Here is a 22,284-nt window from a genome sequence, read left to right on the forward strand (position 1 = left end):
CAAGGTTTTGCACTTGGGTCAAGGTAATCCAAGTTATGTATACAAACTGGGAGAACAACTCCTTGAGAGTAGCCCTGCCAAGAAGGACTTAGGGGTCCTGATTGATGAAAAACTTGACATGAGCCAGCACAGTGTGTGCTTGCAGCCTGGAAGGCCAATGGTATCCTAGGTTCCATCAGAAGAGAGATGGCCAGCAGGGCAAGGGAGGTGATTGTCCCCCTCTACTCTTCCCTTTTGAGGCCCCAGCTGGAGAGGTCTGGAGCACCTCTCATATGAAGAGAGACTGAAGATAACTGGGCTTGTTCAGCCTGGGAAAAGAGAAGCACACAGGGAGACCTCACTGCGGCCTTTGAATATTTAAAAGGAATTTTTAAACATGAATGAAAACAACTTTTCACAAGGGTAAATAATAATAGGGCAAGGGGGAATGGTTTTAAACTAAAGAAGAGGAGACTTAGATTAGATGTCAGGGGAAGTTTTTTACTGAGAATGGTGAGATGCTGGAACAGGTTGCCCACAGAGGTTGTGGATACCTTGTACCTGGAGGTGTTTAAGGCCAGGTTGGATGGGGGGCCCTGGGCAATCTAACCTAGAACTTGATCTAGCAGCTGGCAACCCGGCCTGTCGCAGGGGCGTTGGAATGTAATGATCTTTAAGGTCCCTTCCAACCCGAGCCATTCTATGATTCTATGATTGTTACAGAGATCAAGTGACCAGACTTGGTCACAGGTACACAGCAACAGAATTTGCAACTCCAGTTAGAGGTACGAGGGCTGCTCCAGAAGTAATGCCTCCTATTTTATTATGTTGACCCATGATGTCAGAAGTGGATGTTGGTGGTATGTCAGTAAAGGTTGAACCTTCCCACCAATATTCCATTATTTTTTGTTGCCATGCAACAAATGGCAGCAGAAGGGCAATCTGACAACTGTGGCTATCTCATGTGCAGTTCCTGACAGCAAGAAACAATGGAGTAACATCAGGCAAGAGTGTCCCCTCTTCCTTCCTTGTTCTCTGCAAATGGCAAACCAACTATGTTCCAGATTTGCTCTTTTTTTGTAACACCAGCAGATATCATCCCCTTACAGAGTTTGTCCTACAGAGACTACACAGACTTATTATTTCTCTTAGTGTTAACATTAAGTTACTACCATTGCACTCTTGGAACACCTATTCAGCTTCAATACACAATACCAATTTGTGGGACACTTTTCTAGTTTAAAGTTGTTTCCCAGTTGCTTGTGAGTTGCCTTGCCAAACAGATGTACAACTGTTTATATTTTGTTCTAATAACATTCAATGAACCTGTATTTTACAACTATTTTTCATATTATATTTCACTGCAGGATTATTACAAATGAGTGAAGGCATTCAATCTGGTTCTGAACGTGTCTTCAAAATGGTAAGAGAACCGTGACCAAAAATGTGTGATGGAATAGTAACAGTCACATAATTTGATATTTTCTATGTCTGATTATTATTTTTTTTATTACTGTATCAACAACGACAGAGCTGGAGGGAAATAAAACATTTAATATAAAAGGTGAGAAACAGTAGATCAAAATAATGCCAACTAATTGTAAGTAAACACTCACCTATGAGAATTTCTTTATTCTGAAATTGCTCCATGGCATGGAGTTCAACATGTTCAGGGCTGTATTGCAGAAGCAGCAAGCTGTTTATAATAGATCTGACAGTTCAGCCCCCACTTCCAGGTACAGAATCCATATATTGAGTAATATATTTTTAGATGAATTTTCATATTTGCTGTAAGTATCAAACATGTAAAATAAGTCAGCTCAGGTTATCTTCAAGTTATCTCTGCTTTCTCTCCCAAGTTCCTCTCTGGAGATGCAGCTTCAGCACTAAAATGTAATCTAATATTTTAGCGATTCAAAGTTTATAACCTCTGGTACTGGCACAGGGACCATCAATATTTCCTTTGGAGGTCAAAGAATATTTCTTCTTATGACTGCTGAGGTGATGACATCACTGGAAATCATATCCTTATATTAATTTCATAGCCAGGGCTGACCTTCTGCTTAATAAAGAAAAGTTGCAGGAAGCAATGTTATTCTACATGTAAAGTAACATCCAAGCAGACTAGTACTAGGAGCTAAAGCAATTGGGGGAATTCTTTACTTCCTCAAAAGGAAGCTTGGCCTATTTAAGAAGTGGTTTTGATTCCTTCATTCATACTTTATTTTGAAGGAACAGGGTGCAGCAAAGTTCTTATGTGGTCAAATGCTTTCTGTGTAGAGAAAGCACTGGTCAGACTTGTTTTAGAAGGACCCCAGAAAGGCTTCTGCCAGAAATGTGGATTGAGTTTTTAGTAATAATGTATTATTCATATTAATAAGAACATCCAGAAACATCAGAGTAGACGAGGGGTTCTTCAGTCACTTGCTAAGATTGCCCAGCTCTCTAATTCGTCTAGATCTCTCTGCAAGGCCTCTCCACCCTTGATGGAGTCAGCAGCTCCTCCCAGTTTAATATCATCAGCAAACTTAATCAAAACACCTTCTACTCCTATGTCTAAGTCATTTATTAAGATATTAAAGAGAACTGGCCCTAAAGCAGAGCCCTGGGGAATCCTACTAGTGACTGGCTGCTAACTTTATATAACTCCATTTATCATAATAACCCTTTGAGCCCAATCCATCAGCTAGTTGCTCACCCACCACATTATGTTTTGACTAGCTGTATGCTAGATGTTTTGTCCAGAGGATACTGTGAGAAACAATATCAAGAGCTTTACTGAAATCCAAAAGCGTAACATCAACTGGCTTGCCTTGGTCAGCTAGGTGGGTGCTCTTACCATGAAGGAAAATTAAGTTAGTTAAACAGGACTTTTCCCTCATGAACTCACGCTGCCTGTGACCAATGACTGCATTGTCCTTCAGATGTTTTTCAGTAACTGAAAACACCATGAAAACACCATGATTTTCTCCATAATTTTACCAAGCATTGCAGTGAGACTGACAGGCCTGTAATTACCGGGGTCTTCCTTCTTGGTCTTCTTGTAAACTGGAACAATGTTTGCCAGCTTCCAGTCAACTGGGACCTCTTCAGGTTCCCACAACCACTGAAAAATAATTGAGAGCGGTCTCGCAATGAAATCGGCCAGCTCTCAGCATACCCTGGGACAAATCCCATCAAGTCCTATGGACTTATGTGCATGCAGGTGGAGCAGCAAATCCCACACAAGTTCAGGGTTGACTGGGAAATAGTTGTCATCGCAGTCACTTCCCTCCAATTTGGGGCACCTGATGTTGCATACACCCTTTTCCACCATACTCTCATTTACCCAAGTGAACTACCTGTAATTCTGCCTATATTTTTCCTACCATTTCAGTCAATAATGTAAATTACATAGCAGTTTGGACCAATGCATCTTCTGGGGCACTCCCAAACAATCCCAGAGCTCTCTTGGAAGAATGACTGTGCAACGCTGCCAGCCAAATGCTCCTCGTGATCCACAGCATGGACATACATGAAGTACACAACTGCTTTACTTTGGGAACAGAAGTTCTTGCCACGGACACGTGAGCAGCTCCAGGACTCATCCCAACATGTATTGGTGTTCCTGGAGGGATGGCTGTATGAAGGAAACAAAGCTCATGCTCACTGCAAGCTTCCAAAGGTGAAGGACTGATCCCATGGAGTCAGTGAGGAAGTAAACTCAGTAAAGATCACTCCTTTCTTACTAGAAAGAAACACCTCATCCCACAAAACACTGAGGGAACTCATCTTTCAGGTCAGAAAGTGATGATGGTGGGGGCAAGGTGCACTGTCAGGCTTTTGAAAATTTCCACCTTGTCCACAGAGCAAGACTCCTTCTATTTTGCCCCAGTATCCTCCTCCTGTGGATATCCACATCTATTAAAGGGAAATATCTTAGATTTTTTAAGATAGCAGATCTTGCTGTTTCTCACATTGCTGCTCAACATGAAACTTCACAGGCCTGGGCATAAGTGTAATAAACTGTAATAAAATGCTCCAAAGGGGTCTCCCACATCTCCTTCAAAAGGCTAATGGTGTGATAAGAAATTAAAATATTTCTGGTTACTGGAAGGCTGACATGGTGTCACTGTTTAACTTCCTTGTCCCACTCTGCATTTTATGAATGCATGGAAATAATTTTTTTTTCCAGTTTGTGGATATCTCAAAGTTTTTCTAATGGAAGTAATATAGTGAGTTGAAGTCTGTTAACAGTAAGTGTGCTTTCCTCAATTGCCTTTCACAGTGCCTACAGAAGTAATCCAAGGATCTCAGGGTTTCTTGACCGAAGATTGAAAAAGAGCAGCCTAGAGAAACACACCATCCACAGCAGGCGCTGTCAAAACTTCTTAATGATACCAGAGCCTGGGCTTGCTGACACTCTATGGCTCTTACTGCTGAATGCTCTTGAGCAGGCTTGATAGCCACAACAGGACTTTCAGCCTAGTGTGATGCTTGTGTAAGATGCCTAGAAGATGCTTACCAAAGATGTTCAAACAAGTGACCATCTGATTTCGGCTACCTTAACTATGTTACCAGCTTAACTCACTTTCCCATCTTCTGAAGTGCCTTAACTCTTCCTTGGTCCACATATTAATATTTTAAACATATGCAAATTCTCAGCTCTGGGGCAAAGTCTTGGCCATTCACAACATGCAAGGCATAGCTATGACTCAGATGCTGGTCAAGGATGCTATATAGGTATGAAAGTCTGCACTAAAAGCCAGGCCTGTGGAAAAGCATGCTCAGGACATTAATTTACTTCAGCTATTATATATAAAGCGAATTCTAATATCACATTATTTTAAAAGCTGGGAAGGAAGATCAATCTACTTAAAAAACAAACAAACAACAAAGACTCAAATTAAAACAGAACAAAATAAAAAAAAAACCCTTACCTTTGTATTATTATCTCTGTGAAACAGAAAAATATACTCAACTTCTGAAGGTTTCTCACAGGTTTTGTGATCTCTGAAAGAAATCCACTTTAAGTAACTGTGGCATTTTTCAATATACTGCTGTAGAAAAATACTCTAGGGGAAATATTTCAATCTCAAATAATTTAGGAGAGAGGTGTTTTACAACCAGAATTGTGTCTGAAAAGTGTTTAAGTACTAAAGCCCTCACTTACCCTTGGGTGACCTCGTTAAATTGAGAGGCATTTCTGGGGTCTAACTGAGGGCACAATTTGTTTCTTGAAATGTCAGTAATTATCTGATCAGAGAGTTTTTGAAAATTGAATAGACAGCTGCTTACAATTGATATAGTTCTAGCTTCACAGTGCCACAGTTCTTGATTTGTCAGTTATGGGGAAATACAGCTTTTACGCCTGCCCCAGTCTTGTTGCGTGTTAGAGTTCCTTGCTTGTCAGTTCACAGCAATGTGTGCTGGTTTTGGCAGCCTTTATTGCAGCTAAATACAGTCAGTTGAGACCATTGTTTTACTAGTGAGCATCAGCCTAATGAACTTAAGCAGTTAGATTCTTCTTTGAACACCTCCATTCACCTCAAGGCACCCCTTTAAACAACAACAGCAACATACATGTTAAGACCTGGAAACCCACACTCACCTAAATTAAGGCGCTTTGCCAGTGTAGCGATAAGCAGGACTAACGCAATGGAAACAGCGTTACAAAAGGTGGAAGGAAAATACAGCGCTCACCCGGATTGGAAGATTTGGGGCTCGCAGGAAAAGACTCCCACCAAGGAGGGATCTCCAGGAAGAGATCCTTCCTCAGGGGCAGTCAGCCCTTAAATGAGGCCTAAGAGGGGTGGAGCCTGGCTCCACCCCTTCTGGTTGCACAGGTGAATTGCCTTCACCTGTGCTCCCAGGGCTGACTGGGTCTTTACTCCAGGTGCTCAATCAGTGGTTCAGGCCATGACTCAGCAGTTCCCATACAGCCAGCAACGTGGGCCTGGTACAATCCTTCTTTAAAAACAGCAGAAAAACTTATATCGACCCCAGTGGCTTCTAGATGAGCTGATCTATACCACTCTTTTAAGCACTAGTTTCTGCTTTGGTCCTGTGTAACAATATGTCCAAAGGACTATTCAGTTAATAAAGAATTGGTTGGAAGGCCACAGTGAGAGGGTTGTGATCAATGACTCTGTGTTAAGGTGGAAGCTGGTGACAAGTGGTGGGCCCCATTGGTCTGTCTTGGGACCAGTGCTCTTCAACATGTTTATCAATGACATAGACCATGGAATCAAGTGTGCCCTCAGCAAGTTTGCTGATGACACCAAGCTGAGCGGTGCAGTTGATACAGCAGAAGGAAGGGAAACCATCCAGAAGGACCTAGACTAGCTTGAAAAGTGGGCACATAGAACCTCATGAGATTCAACAAGGCCAAGGCAAAAGTGCAATTTGGTGCGGCAATCTCAGATATATACACAGACTGGGGTAAGAATTCCCTTAGAGCAGCCCTGTGGAGAAGCATTTGGGAGTTCTGGTGGATGAAAAATTTAACATGAGCCAGAAGAGTGTGTTTGCAGCCTGGAAAGCCATCCGTATCCTGAGCTGCATGAAAAGAGGTGTGACAAGTAGGGAGAGGGAGGTGATTGTTCCCCTCTGCTCTGCCCTCAGGAAGCCTCATCTGGAGAACCAAGTCCAGGCCTGGGGCTCCCAGCACGAGGAGGATGTGGAGCTCTTGGAGCAGGTCCAGAGAAGGGTCACAAAGATGATCAGAGGGCTGGAGCACCTCTCCTATGAAGAAAGGTTTAGGGAGTTGGGCTTGTTTAGCTCTGGGGAAACCTCATTGTGGCCTTCCAGTACTTAAAGGGAGCTAATAAGCAGGAGGGAGACTGACTTTTTACATGGTCTGATAATGATAGGACAAGGGGAATAGCTTTAAACTAAAATTGAGGAGATTTAGATTAGATGTTAGGAAGAAATTCTTTGCTCAGAGGACATTGAGGCAGTGGCACAGGCTGCCCAGCAAACCTATGAATGCTTCATCTCTAGAGGCATTGAAGGCCAGGTTGGATGTGGCGCTGAGCAGCCTGATCTGGTGGGAGGCAGCTCTGCCCACTCCTGGGGAGTCCCTTCCACCTCCAGCTCTTCCACGATTCCGTGATTCTATGATTCTGTGAAGGACTGTTGTTGTCATCACCATCTCCCATATTGTTCACAGCTCCATACTTTGCAAATAACATCCTGTAACTTGCTTCACTCTGTCCTTTGTCCAAAGAACATTGTTGACTGAGTGTGAAAAATGGATTAGAGTTCAATGTAAGTGTGTGTCCAATAGAAGGTAAATTCAGTTTGATACATACTTAAATCCTTGTACAACTTTGGGCAAATCTTTACATTTCTCAGCTGTTCAGTCAACCAGTGCTTTTGTGTAATATATGTAATATATGTGTAAAATAACCTTAAGAATACTGGCTGATCTCATGACAGCAAGGAATTTAAGGAAAGTATCAATAGATGCTATAAAAAAAGATTTGAAAGGCAGAAGTGGGATAGCTCTCTAATGAGATACAGACAGAAGTCCCTATTGCCAGATCCTGTTTGCATCTGTGAAATTGTGATCAACAATGACAACAGTTTGCCTAAGTGCTTTATGGTTAAGTCTCATGAGATGTGACTGCCATTTCTGAAGGTGACTTAGATACTCCCGTATAAAACAATCCTGCAGTTACCTTACCAAAATGACTAAAGCCTGCTGATCTTTTAAGTGGAGGTGTGAGAAGGGACATGAGAGTTACCTGAATACGAGTGATGAGCCTTTCATTTCTCCAGTGAAATGCAGACAACATCTAGTCCAGTCCTGAGTATTCAGCAACCTTCTGTTCATAGAGTCATGGATGTGACTCAGATTCCAACCATTCCCAAGGTCCCCCAGCACTGAATGATTTTATCCCCATGGAAATGCAAGTCAGTGAGCCCAGACTCACATGCAACAAGCAGAGAGTATGCTTCTGTTTTGTTTTCACTGTGGTTTTTAAGTACCCGGACAGGAATTGATCAGATAATAGCTATAGTGTACAAACTCAGTTCAGTAACTGGAATACAAAGAAAAAATACATTAAAAAAGAAACCTGTGTGCAGCAAAGATAATATAGGGACTTAAAACATAAGTGCCCAAACTTTTGGCTTGCTTAGGCAATATTGAGTGAACAGGAATTTTCTTGAGCCGCATATACGTAAGTTGCACTGAAAGTATTGCCTGTTTATTTCCATGGAAGCCACAACAGATATAAAGAGCACAGTAACACTGTTTCATAGAGAAAATTGACTGCTACAAAGCACTGTTTTTCAACATAGCCACTACCTTTTTCTATATATTTTCACTGGCAATGAACAATAGCCTGCATTCTGTACTTAAGAATCTGCACCAGTGGAGGTGACGCACTGTCGCTGTCACTACTGCTGAAATGCACCATCACTGCCTCACTGTGCTCACATACACTGTTTCATTTCCATAAACATTCAGCAAATGTCAATGAAGGTCAATCAGTACCATTTTTTACTGCATGGAGGAATTCAGTTCTACACCTTTGCTCTATACACACTTTCATGTCAGACATCATTCTGTCAGAGTGCCCCTCTGCTGCCATCTGTCACACGGCAACAAAATGTAATGGAGTAGTGGTAGGAGGTTCAACCTCTACTGCCATACCACCAACATCTGCCTCTGATGTCATGGGCCAACATAATAAAATAGGAGGCATTACTTAAAGAGCAGCACTTATTTTGATTTTTATTATTTTTATTACAGCAAAAAAAAAAAAAAAAGTGCAACAAAGCCATAAAACAAGTGAGATGTTTGACCCTGTTTTTGTGAAACAAATGTGTCAGTCCTTGGATCAGTGGCAGTGGCTGCAGTTCTCAGTGAGCTTTCAAGGTGTTCATCAGGGATTTTTGATGAAATGTTACTGTCCCTGTGCTTCATCTTTGTAAACAGTTGTTCACAAATGTACATACTGCCAAGAAGCATGCCCTCACCATGACATTGCAAGTCACAGTCTTCGTGTGCTCTCCTCTTGCCTCCCTGGATCATGGCATCGGGCAAGACACTGCATATCTTCAGCATGCCATTGCAGCCCTAGCTTTGGCACTGGCAGTGTGAATAAATGCAAGCAGCTGCCACTCTTTGTCCCAGCCTACTGGCATCAGCACCACTGTGCAGCCAACATGTATGGAGTGCAGCAACAAAATCGTGTAGGAAACTTGCCTTGAGATTCTATTGGGTCATGTACAAGAATGAGTTGCTTTGAAGGTCTGATCAGAATGGCTCAAGAAATAAGAGATTTCCTTCCCAGAACAGGGAGGCTGGACTGAACTGAAGTATCTATGTGTTATTCTGGAAGGTTTTGGATTTTGAGACATGGCACCTGATGTCCTTAATATAATTTGCAAACCATGTCCTAATAGCAGTATTGAAGTGAACTCTAGCAGAAGAAATTGGTAGAACTTCCTAACAGCAATTTGCTTCGCAGAGCCATACATAAAACAATGAACTTTTCATAGAAATTAGTTCATTTAATAGATAAATGGCGCCTGTGTAAACAACCCACTAAGGAAAAATAACAGACCACTTCACATTTTGCACACTAATGGTCAAAACTGGATAAAGCTTACATGCTAGAATATGCAGAATATTTTTATCAAAGTAGATGGAGAGTAGTTTTGCTTCACTGTGCAGCAGTAACTGCAGCAGCACTGTGATCCTGTGATCCAGTCAGTCATCCTCTGAATAAATTCATACTTACTATTACTACTAGAATATGAGTTCCCAAAGGCATTAAAAAAAAGATGTATTTCTAGGAACATGAGCTGAGTTAAACATCTCACATTCACATTTATGAAGCATAATTATTCTTTTGTGGATTTCAAAGACTTTGGCCCCAAACAAAGCTTTCTGGAGTCATGAAAATTCCAGAGAGTTTTGAGAAAATTTAATGTTGCTGTCTTTGTTTAACAAAAGCATTGCTGTGAAGGCTGTTTAAAAAATGAAGATTTGCTAATCCTTGCCTATCATAAGTCTATTATACTTTAAAAGAAGTATCATGCTTAATCTTACATCAGAAGAGAAAGTAGATTGGGTCACCTGTGTAATTACTAGGGCTGGTTAGACATGACGATGAAAACAAAATATAAGCTTTTTAATTGAGCTGTTTATCTAATTGTATCTCTTTCTTTCTATTCTTCTCCTTTTTAAGTGTACTACTAAGTCACCATATATGCAAACAGATATGTTTGATTTAACCTAAGTATACACAGAACTCTGTAAGTTGTGTCATTCTGGCCAGGGCAAAAGGGTCAAGGTTAGATTCTAAGATATCACTAATTACCACTCTCGGAGATAGAAAAGAAAACATGAGACCATGGTCTGTAGCATAGCTCATTTTTATTGTTTAAACAGTTTTTGCATAGGAAATATATCCGCTTCCAGTAATTGACTGCAGTATGAGCAGCTGCTAGCAGTATAGGCTGGATATAACAGTAACAATCACATTAAGTCAAGCTTGATTTACACCAGTTTAAAACTTGTGGCAGTTGAGTTCATTTGTAACCTAAAAAAAAGTACCAAAAAGAACATTATTATCCTCCAACCAGGCACAATAAAAACCTTTGTTAACACTCAGGCTAAAAACAGGTCTCATGCCAGAGGGCCTTAGTTCCGAAGTTAAGTAGCTGTACTGTAATGCATCCTACAAGTGAAGTTTCGTTACACAAGGATTGTGCACGCACTTACTTTTTAATTAAAATGTAACCTTCAGGATTTATGGCCTACAGTATGGGGAAAAATGCCAAAAGTTTTAAAATGGATCAACCCTAGTGTGTAGCTAGCAAGCAATAACTGACTACTTGTCACTACAGTTGTACTAAATGTATCTAAAGAAACACACAGCCCTACAAAAGTTGTTCTCAGAGAAATATCATTGAGATGGGGTGCCTCTTCCCAGTTTGCTATAAGTTCTATATGATATAAGCACAAATTAACAGCTTGATGAAGACATAACCTAACGCAGCTCTTGAGAAGCCTATGCCTGGGACTTGAGGAACCCTCACATTCTACACTGTTGTAGAGATCTTTTTTTTTTTTGAAGAAAATGTTATCTGAAACATATTTACAACTGAACTCAACAGAGACTGTGAAATTGAACAGGCACTGCTCATTTGTTTGAGATTTTTTGGTAAACATTTTGCTGGTTTTTGTTTCTTTCTCATTTTGCATCAACTTTTATCAGTCCATGCAACTTCAATGCCCTCAATGAAGAATGCATAATAAGCCATACTTCTTAAAAAACTTCTTTCTGCATATAGAGATACATTTGCCACATCAGTCCCTGTAGCACAGTTTCAAAACCATTCTGTCAAAAATACAGTAATACAAAGACTGGCTTTAGTGTCACTAGCTTACACTGCTTTGCATCTATTTAGGCCACCTTCTGTTTTACTGTTACTGTATCATGCAATAAAAGTACGAAAGGCTTATTCTAGGATATCATGATGCTAGTGGCACTGAAGCCCTTTTCACAAATTCAACATACATTTGAATTGCAACACACAGATATTCGTAAAGAGTAATAACTAGTGAACCCTTTTATTACTTAAAAAAAAAAAAAAGGAAAAGAAACAAAAACCTACTTACAACCACTGAAGAAAAAATTGCAACAAAAAATGTAAAAATTGACCGTCTTGGACTTGTCCCCTTTGCTATTAGCAATGTGACCAACAGAGCTGTGGCGTGGAAACAGTACAAAGAGTTGTCATGGCAATAAGTTTGGCTGATGCAAAGGTCATTGTGCAGGGTTAAAGGGCAAAATCAGTGGTCTGTGTTATCCTCCAACTGCAGTGCTCCACCACACCCACACAATTTCGAGGAATTAGAAAAAAATCGGGGAACTAGCAGAAAGTGCAAATAAGAGGGAGAGAGTTTTCAGCTCCTTCAGTGTGGAGCTGAACATTCAATTTTGAGCTTTTTCTGCTTAACTTTCTTAGCCCACATACAATTTTTTATTTTTTTTTTTTAGTTTTCTATAGAAACCCAATAAAAAAAGTCCAGGAGCATTGCAGCTGGTTAATGTTAACAAAAGACCTTGACAGGATCATATAAACTATATCGGATGTCATGCTTGGGACCTTACTGCCAGCAACATTAAAGAGTTGTTTCATTAAAAGTGAATACTGTACACTGAATATGGGATAACTTTCTGCAGCCTTCATAACCTCACACGGTAAATATAATTTAGATTTAGGTACAGAACACACCCCGGTGTCACAGCTGAGTATGTCCTTGTGCAATCTCTTTCATTAAATCCTTATGAAGCTACAAGTTGCAAATCCAAAATTCTGCTCCCTGAGGACACAGCTATGTGAGACATAAGTACTGTTTTTATTCTCTGCCTATCCTGAATTGCTCTGTGAACCTAATCTTAAATACCATCATGTAACAATCACAAAAACTTTTGCTAAAGGCCATATATACTAATAAAAAGACAGTGGTGTTTCCAACATTTTGAAATGCTCTGAAAACCAACTTTTCCAATACTAAATACAACAAAATAACCTTCATAAAATATAACTTTTCTCCATTTACATTTTTAAAGGATTAGTAACCTATGCTTTTCAAGCACAGGAATCTGTGAAATAACTGCTAACATGGACAGATTTTTTTTTTTAACACATAAATTAAGAAACTGGAGAGTTTTAACCCAAGTCCAGCTTCCAAACAAGGAATATTCTTGTTTACTTTAAAAATGGAAATGACATATATTTCCATTATAATTGTTAAAAAGTTAGCTTTACAAACAAGGGTATTTTAATTAAAAAAAAAATCTTAACAAAACTATACAGTGTACAAATTACTGTCTACAAGGTAGGCGGTTCATTCAGAAGATCCTCCTTTCTTCTCGCTACTTGCAGCTTCACAAATCCATTCACATATTTTCAATGGAGCTGCCCACCTGAACATCACCCCACAACTATATTGCTATAATTAATATTTTTGCCATGTCTTTATGTACAGTCTCCTTCACTGCCTTTTTTTTTTTCCATAGTCAAGCCTCAAACGTTCATGTCACTCCAGGGGGAACACACTTCAGTGGCACAGCCGTGAGGCCAGGGCTGCAAAGCAACTTAATAAAGGCAGAACAGTGCACATAGAACGGGGTGGCTTGATTTAGTCAGAATACACTTCCTGGTGAAGGAGGAGGCCAGAGACTGGATTTGAGTTCTCAATGTTATCTTAATCTTTTGACTGCTGAGCTTAAAAAGCAAAAAAAAAGGTAAATGAAAAGTTTGTTTTCTTCCAACCAGACTTTTATATCAGAGAGGCACATGTAAAAAAACCCACAGTTGCTCAACAAAACCAATTCATTCACATGGAAGGGGTCTGCTTTTAAAAATACTGCACCTGCAAGCTCATTTTTTTTTTTTCATACAAGAGGTCAGAGATAACAGAAAAGCTCACATAAAGCCATCCATCTTCCCTCAGGGATATTTGTCCTTTTGGCAATCACAATCATTTCGGTTTCATCCTGGCATGCATTTAAAACCTTAGGGGACACCCTGCTGCCCGCAGCATGGACAGTGCCCGGCAGATGCCCATGCCCCCTGACCACTTGATATCAGGGCCCATCAGAAAAAGCAATAACATTGTTCATTTCACCAGGCCAGAGCCTGAGATCTGCTCTGGGTGGGTCTCCCACATTTCAGCTAGTCTTAACAGCAATGTGCTAAGGAAATTAAGTCACTTACCATGGGGCTCAGGAAAAGACAAACATAACTTTGATATTGGCTTCTTTTTTTTCCTGCTTTTTTCCTTTCTTTTTCAGTTTAGATATAAAGATCTGCTTTCCTACAGCTTCTGCCTCAGAATCTGTCCAGGCTCTGCCTGCTGCAGAGACACGTAGGATGTGCCACCACCATGGCCTCACAGCAGCCACGTGCTGGCCAAGGCGAGAAGGGACTGATGTCAGTGTGTCAGCACCCAGCACCTGTTGCTGGAGCTGTACTCTGGAGCTGCTCCAGCGTGGGAAAACCTCTGAAATGTAGAGACAACCGCAGAGGGCTGAAAGGATACCCCATTTCAAGTCTGTTCCCTCCTTTGCTTGCACCTGAAGATGTTCTCCCTACACTGAGCTGTAGATAAGAAGCATTCCCAGCACATAAGAGGTCTCCAGCAACAGGCTCACTACTGATGTGTAAGGTCTGGTTTTACTGGAAATGCACTTCTGTTTACACCATAGTCTAATTCCACCCATTATGAAGCTCCTTTCCTGCTACAGCCCGGAGCTCTGTATGAGAAGACTTTGCAAACCTCTGACATGGTCTGAGTGGACTGAAGATTGGAACTTGGACGCTGTGAGTTGACAAACTTCAAAAAATAGTTTTGTTGTAGGGGAAGAGAAATATTTACCAGCCATGCAGACTAAAGGAGGCAAATTCTCTGCGGGAACAGCTCTGAAGTCAACTGAAGCCAGTGGAGTTATGCCAGCAAAGATTTTGGCCCTCTACGCACATTTCCTAGACAAAGCAAGCTTCTTTCTAAGTTAAAAACATTTCTAACATGAACACTTCAGGACGTAGTATATTTGCCAGAGTGGGAAGGATTCATCTTGCTGTGGGTCGTGACATCCTTCTTCCTCTGGCTGCCTCTCTCTCCTCTGTTTCTATCACTCTCTTTCTCTCTCTCTCTCTCTCTAAAGAAATTTGAAGTAAAACAATTTCCTCAAGTCAAGTCTGCCTCCAACAGAATTCATCATTTATTTTTAAATCCAGAAATGATTTCAGCTTGCACCCCAGGTGGGAAGTTAAAAGAGGGAACCGATTTGAAAGTTTGTCACAGTAGGCAGAACAGTCGCTTTGCAGCCCTCGCCTGGCTAAGGGTGCACTGCTTCACAGCTACACTGTAAAGTGTTAAAAATCATCCCCACCCACCCCAGAATATATATATATGTATAAAAAAAAAATCCCCGTCCATCTCTCAGTACATAAAAGGACCTCATCACACTGCGAAAATAGCAGTACCCACTTTGGTCAATTAAAAAAAAAAAAAAAAAAAGCATACATTATTCTTTTTTTTTTTCTTTTAAATCTGTGTACTTACCTATAGTAACCAATACAGCTAAAAGCACTACCTACATAGGCAAAACTTGGTATTGCATAATTCGTATAAATTTGAATCCCCTCCCCCCAATATTAATTGGAAGATGAAAAACATGAAAGGTTAATAGAAAAAACACCAAAATACTGAAAATATTGCTGGTCGATTACAATTCTAAAGCGGCAATTATACACAGCCATGATATGCTTTATAAATGTAAGATAAAGATATAACTGTCTAAAAAATCCATGATGTCACACTTTTTTCCCATCTGGAGTACAAAATATTTTGTCATAAAAATGGTAAAGATTTAAATGATAATAAATGCAGCAAAACAAGTGTAGAGATGTCAAATTTTTTTGTGGTTTTTGTGGATTTTTTTTGTATTTTTTTGTGTTTTTTTTCCTTTTTTTAGATTTCAAGGCAAGGCACGTAATGTGGACATTATATTTTCGTGCAAATCAGGATTACTGGAAAGAGTATTTTAATTATGTTTTAAGAGACATAGAGGCAAAATGTCTGCCCATGCACATTATATTTCTGTCAATATGTGAAATCTGTTGAACAAGGCTATCTTCTGAAAGCACCATGCAAGTTTTCAGCACCCTGTAGACTTAGAGAGTGCATTATTTAAATAAATCTTATCCCCATCCTGGTATTACCAGTTTGTAAACAGTAAGCTTTGCCCTTTTGGCATGGATTTGCCTATCTCTTTGTCTCTATGATGCAGATTATACAGAAAAATATAAACCCTATGGGTTCTTGATGCAACCAGTAACTTTAAATAAATAAATTCTACCCCTTTGTGGAGGCAGCAGCTAAACCAACATAAGTGCTGTGTTTTCACTGATTATTTTTCTCAAGGACATGATTTGTCTTGATGTAATGCCTTTTAATGCCCTCAAAAACTGAGGGGAAAAATAAATTTGTTCAAAGTAATTTTTAATTCCTTTTTTAATCCCCTCAATTTAGAGTCCAAGGGCTGAAGGACTTATAATGATGACCCCTTTGATACAACTTTTAAATTGCACTTGCCTCTCTAAGTGTTTCTTTAGTGGGTAAAAAGTTTGCTTTTTTTTTTTTTTTTTTCTTTTTACTGTTGCATGAAAAGATAACACTTCTACCTACATAGAGGCATTTCTTACATAGAGCGTGTAAATTCATTCTGATTGAAAATTTCAAGCTGGGTAACACACTAGAAAAGGCTGAGTCAAGGGCCAAAGTTTAATAAATCCATACTGATAACTAAAGGCTACAGAGCTTTTTTCTTAACAACATTTAAAAACCAGAGTGTCGAGAAAATGGCTGGCTTACAGCCCTTGTCCTCCTGCAAATCTGCTGCTGCTGCCTAGCCTTTGTTTTGTGAGATAACCAGGAATAGTGATCCCATGCGTAAACAACAAGAATACTAAACCAATAAAACTAGCTTATCATGCAAATATTAAGGCATCTAGAAAGTCAGTTAAAATATATTGTCAGAGACAGAACATCTATTTCCCAGCGGACTTCATATAACAAAGGCTACTTAGCAGGAGCTGCGTTCTACCCATCAGTGAAATATCATCGACCCTTTGTATGTCATTTCAGTTTCAACCATAAGGGAATTAGTGATTGTAAGTGCTGCAATTGCTGGTCTATTTTTTCTTCGTTCTTCAGTTTCTTCTCTCATCCTGTCTTCCTTTTTATTCTTTTCCCTAATTTTTCTTTTATTTTTTCCCTCAGTTGCTTGTTTCTGCTTGAAGGAAAGGCTCTCCAATTATGTTCAAACCATAATTTGGGACATTTGTCGGCAGGATCGGTGTCCTGTTTGATACTTGAAAAGGAACCAAGCTAGCCCAGGTACCAGGACTGTTGAAAAGGGGGAAAAAAGACAAGGAGAGAGAGAGAAAAGAAAAAAAAAAAAACACAAATTAGACATTCTGCAAAAATTAGAACACAGATAATTTGAATTACGATTAAACCAATATTCAATATGAATACCATTACTTAAGATAAAAAGAGAAACTAAATTTGTGAAAATTGCTTGAGATTCAACTTTACAGTTTTCTTTGCAAAAGTATGATTTGAACTGAAAATCTGTGTTGCTTTCAATTGCAAGTAGTATTACTGCCGATTTACACAAAGTAGCCCGCTTATTTATGAAAGTTCCCCAAAATTCTACAGGCAAACATATGGACCAGACACCACTAAACCATATATGTGACACTACATGACAGCATGTGTGTTATTTAAGAGCTATTGAAGTTTATTACAGTGTACAAGTTTTCTCATTTCAAGAAAACAAAATAAAGCTCAGTGCTTAAGTTTCCTGTGCAATTTCCTACTCTTTTTCAAACCAGCAACTTACATCATTCCAATCCCAAGATACACCTGTGAGTAACGATTAGCACAGAGAACTTGGGCTATAAAATTTCTAATATTCAAAAAAAAAAGTTTTGTTTTGTTGTGTTTATAATTTCTTCCCCCCAAAAATACCAGTGTCCATAACAAAGGGCTCTGTCATGTAAATATGTGCAGTTCAGGGTCATAGTGAGCACCATAAATTTTTCAGCAGAAGTCAGAGTAAGAAAGTATTTTCAAAAACAATTCCATTACTTAAATCACCATGCTAAAAGCACCATGTCACTGAGGTGCTTAAGTCCCAGTGGTGTTCACACCTTTAAGAGGCACAGGTACTCTACCCATCAGGATTTGCAAGAAGAACACTTAAAGACAGACTTCAGCTGCCACTTTTCAGTAGCCAGAGCAAACCTTGAGCAGCCTTTTCCTTGGATGTCTATCTAGCACCCCAGAAATAAGGGGGTTTTGAGAAACTCTTGTCAAGTTTGTTCAGAAGAAAAACTGCATCTTTATGTCAGCAATCATTGCCAAACAAGAAGAAACAAACACATTGTGCAAATTCATACTTCATGCACATTTTATTATAGAGAATGTTTATCTGCTGTAGTTCTTTCTACAAACACAACAGCTTACTTGAGAACACACTTTGGCACTAAACTGAAACATTTCATTATTACACATCTGAAGACTAAAGCCTCTGACGTGTTTTGTGAAAGATAGACAGAGAAAGCTTTCTTCCTTCTCTCTTCATGGTCAACCTTTTGCACCACTTTCTCTCTGAAGGAGCATGTGCTCATTTACATGATCCTCTGAGCTGCTGTTGCATGAATACCGAAGAAAGGGGTCAACTCATTTCATAAAACTCAGGGGACATGTTCCTCAGGTGATTTATACCAAAAACAATGGAAACAGCTTCTGTCATGTACTGTTTGATGCTCTCTACACCTCTCTATACCTGCTAGTTTACCATTTTGATTCCTAACAATTAATTTCAAGTTCTGTTTTACACATCAAAAAGGTGGAAAATTTCACACACCTGACCTGCTTGTCTCCTTTGTGGTCAAAAAGGGAGCAGAACTCTCTTTTTCCTCAAGGCATTATAAGAAATATGAGTATCCACATGTATCTAAAATGTCTGAACTAGAAGGAATGTTCAGTAGCTTTTTTTTCTCCATTGAGTCTATTCTTGCAGGGTACCCTGAACTCTGAGTAATTAAATAAATCTTGTAGTTAAATTAAAAATGTAAGGTCAACAAATCTTAGACTGTGGATTTTTCTTTTCCTTTTTTTTTAAGTATCTATTGACTATTCAAAATATCTTATTTTCTGTGCTTCAAGAAATCCCCTTTGGAAACTGAAAAATCACAGTTACACAACAAATCTTAGAATATTCATAAAGTCTTAAACCAATTTATACATAAAAGATTTGTCCAGTATGACTTGATGAAAAGATTATGATTCTAAAAAATATTCAGTACCAGAACCTCATTTAAGAGGCTTAATTGTTTCAATTTATTCTTCATCTTCCTTCACGATTTGTTTGACAACGCATTTCTTGTTCCTTCCTTTTTGGATTTCAGTGATGTTAAGAAGTAAATTATGAAATAACAGACACAACACAAATCATTTCCAAGCACAAGGATTTGTAAAGATAGGAACTGGTAATAAAGAAAAGAAAAAAAACAGATTTGTTTGCTTAGGATCTGTCTGAGTACATATTTTACAGCGCATAGTGCTTTGCTGTCCTGTTACATAGGATTTACAGAGTTTATTCTCTTCAAACAAAACAGAACATTAACTGAAAAAATGTATATTTTGTGTGTGTCAGTATGGTATTTAAGCAATTTCTGTTGCAAAGGCTAAATACACTGCTTTCAGGTTATCTTTCTAGAGAATTACAGGGTGCTTCAGTGGTTGGATATATATGCAATTTTTTTTACCTTTCTTTCGAAGTTTAAAACATTCCAGTGACTACTGCGGGTGAAAGAAAGTAGTCAGTGCTGACAAGGAACAAATCATTATTTGTAGCAGTTCTCCAATCCAGTTCTTCTCATAGGAGAAATTTTTTGGATTTTTTGGAAAGTGCTCTATAAAGATAAATCGCAACAAGTGACTAATGGGATTGTTGTTGCCATATGACCAGCAAATTTAACAGGTATGTTTCTTTAAACCTTTGAAACCTCCTCCATCTAACATTATGACAATCTCTAAAATGCAGCATGAAGTAAATTTGTCAGTGCTGCTTATGAATCCTCAGGGAGCAATAAATTTCCTATGTTAACACTATGCAGATCCCATCTGACTTCAGGAAGCCTCTGGCTCGCAAGAGGCTGACCGTCAGTGCAGAGCCCCCCTTGAATAGCAGTGAGGGCATCTGTAGTGCTGGGACAACAACATGCTGTCCAAGTGCTGTGGCTGGAAAAGAAACTGTTTTGGAAGCTCTGATGGTGGACCCAAGTGCCTGGTCTGGCCCCAACTGCCAGGCTGAGGCAAGCCTCCATGGTAGCGGGGCAGGACAGGCCGTCCTGCCAGTCCACCAGCACTTCCCTCCGGTAAAAGGAGCATCAAGGCCTGGTGAGCTTGGCCCATACTTCAGAAATCAAACTCATCATGCTGCACTTTGAAGTGATCATCGCTGGGGATCTTCCTGTCTTTCTATCACTGCCCAACATATATGGCAGGCAAAGGAGGAAACCGAAATGAAAATTACTGAGATAAATAGCACAAATGAAGCACTAATCAAAACACAAAGTTCTGAGAACAGATGCAATACAAGCCATAATGGAAAACATATCTGCAAAGCTGCATATATTAGTGTTGTCTACCTAACATGCCCACCTATCCCACCTATCTCATAACATTTACAGTAAATTCAATTGTACTTTCAACTACATATGGGCTACCACCTGCTTTGTAGTTCCCTAGTGCTGCTTGCAGTTCAGCCAGACTGCTGGCCCCAGTCAAGATTTCCCATCACTTTTTTCAAACCTGCTCTGAAAGGATTTTCTGTGAGAATCAAGGAGTTTAGGTTTTACCACATAAACTATCTACAGAGCAGAGCTTCTTAACAAAACCAGATACTGTTGTCTGCAAAACAAGCTCTGCCTGGGTCCTATAAATATGGCAACAGTGGGAACGGAGAGAATACCTTTCCCTTTACCATGCTATTCGACCATTTAAACATGTTCCAAGTAAACTTCTAGTCCTAAATTTCACAAAAGCAAATGCCGTCTCTCTGTTCACTAAGCACCCCAACACAAAAGAAGAGCAAGGTAAGCCAAAAATCTTTCAATTGCCCAGGGCACAATGAAGCTAGTTGTCCTAGTGGAAGTTAATGAGACATCCCTCGGTCCACTTGGCTCCTCCTTATGATAAAAAACCTTCATGCATATGGCTGGAATAAAGCAGGTCTAAGCCACGCTCTGTGATCGAGACTGGTAACCCGAGAGAGTATGGTTTGCAAGAATTTTCCTGAAGCCTTACACCACTACCAGAAACTGTATTCTCTCACCATTACTAGACTATTAGATGTAGTCAACATTCCCCCTCAATTCGTAGCAAGTATAATTTACTTATCTGTTCAAACATAATGTAACAGCTAAGAAAAATTCTGCAAGCATCCTACTGGGTAAACATTCTCCACTGCAGTTTTCACATGTTAATTCAATCAAGATTTCAGCCATGGTTTCCTCTTAAAGATAATAACTGCTTTTTCAAGAACCTCTGAGAAAGACATTACTGGAATGGACTACTAGAATTTTATGTATATACAGTCCACTTTAGAGATTATAATAAAATAAAGAGTATAATAACATTAAACAATTAACTAAATGCAATAAAAATAAGTCCAGTCAGACTTGAGCAAATCTGAAGCACATTAAGATTCTTACTTTCCACCAGTTAAAATATTTTCAAAAGCCTCAGAAGTCTGTAAGAGTATTTCATGATTTGGAAAGTGTACCTAAATCAATATTTCCTTCTTGTTGTTTTACTATCCTATGCATGAACATACTAGCTTACATGACGTAAACTAGACCATGCCAGGTCAGTCTTTAGGCAGAAGAGGTAGAAATGCCTTTGATGTTGAGAGAAATGGCAATAGCAAGTCAACAAGCAAGGCTTTTCTGTCTCAGCATGGAGCAAGTGCTCCCCCACAGAACTACAGGGAACTTTGCTATTTCAAATTTTTAAGATCATACAAACTTTGGAAAAGCAATTGTGTTAACCTCAGTGCCCTGGCTAAATTCCAGCTTGCACATTTCTGCCAAAAAAATAACGACCCCTTCAGCATCTACTTAATGTGGTATTTCTGATATTCTCCATTCTAACCCAGTATCTCCAGTTAAACAGCTGCCAAATTTCGCTTCCAAAGTGGGCATTTATTTCAAGAGATATATTAAATGTATCTCATCTTAATTTAGGAAGACATTTAACAGTTTTGCAGGGCACATACCACCCACCTAGCAGATGTAAGAGGTGGAGACCCACTGATTTATGCCCAGAGGAGGGAAAAGGGAATTATGCTGTAATTACATTTTTTTTCAGTTCCCTGCAGACCTTTTTTTTTTCATAGTGTAACAAACAAAAAAAAAGAGACCAGGGAGAGGCCACAGATCTCAGCACTGTTAAAGAAAATCCACAGGACAGGTAAGGCCTGGAGAAACTGTGTGTGGCCATTCTATACTCTGCATCATGCATTCAAGGCAGAGACAGGGTTGAAGGAGAATGGGAAATATGCACATGCATACAGGGTGCTAACAGGAAAGTAACCTCCTATATAGCCAAATAATGGAGAATGTGGGCTTGGGTTAAGAGAGACTGTTGGGGTGCCGAAAAAAAAACCAGAATCTGCAGAAGGAAGGAAGGGAGGGAGGGAGGGAGGGAGGGAG

General features: G+C 39.5%; 1 protein-coding gene across 8 annotated transcripts in view; it reads right to left on the bottom strand.

Annotated features, from left to right (window-relative positions):
* NFIB (nuclear factor I B) overlaps nt 10,333–22,284 on the bottom strand; it is a 173,685-nt gene continuing 161,733 nt past the window's right edge. For all 8 annotated transcript variants that reach the window (XM_021380313.1, XM_021380312.1, XM_021380309.1 and 5 more), the window contains one exon: nt 10,333–16,903. In XM_021380313.1, the coding sequence (XP_021235988.1) occupies nt 16,774–16,903 (130 nt within the window). In that variant the 3' untranslated portion in view covers nt 10,333–16,773. The remainder of the gene's footprint in view (nt 16,904–22,284) is intronic.

The sequence above is a fragment of the Numida meleagris genome, chromosome Z (genome assembly GCF_002078875.1).
Source record: "Numida meleagris isolate 19003 breed g44 Domestic line chromosome Z, NumMel1.0, whole genome shotgun sequence".
In the NCBI taxonomy this organism is placed as follows: Eukaryota; Metazoa; Chordata; class Aves; order Galliformes; family Numididae; genus Numida; species Numida meleagris.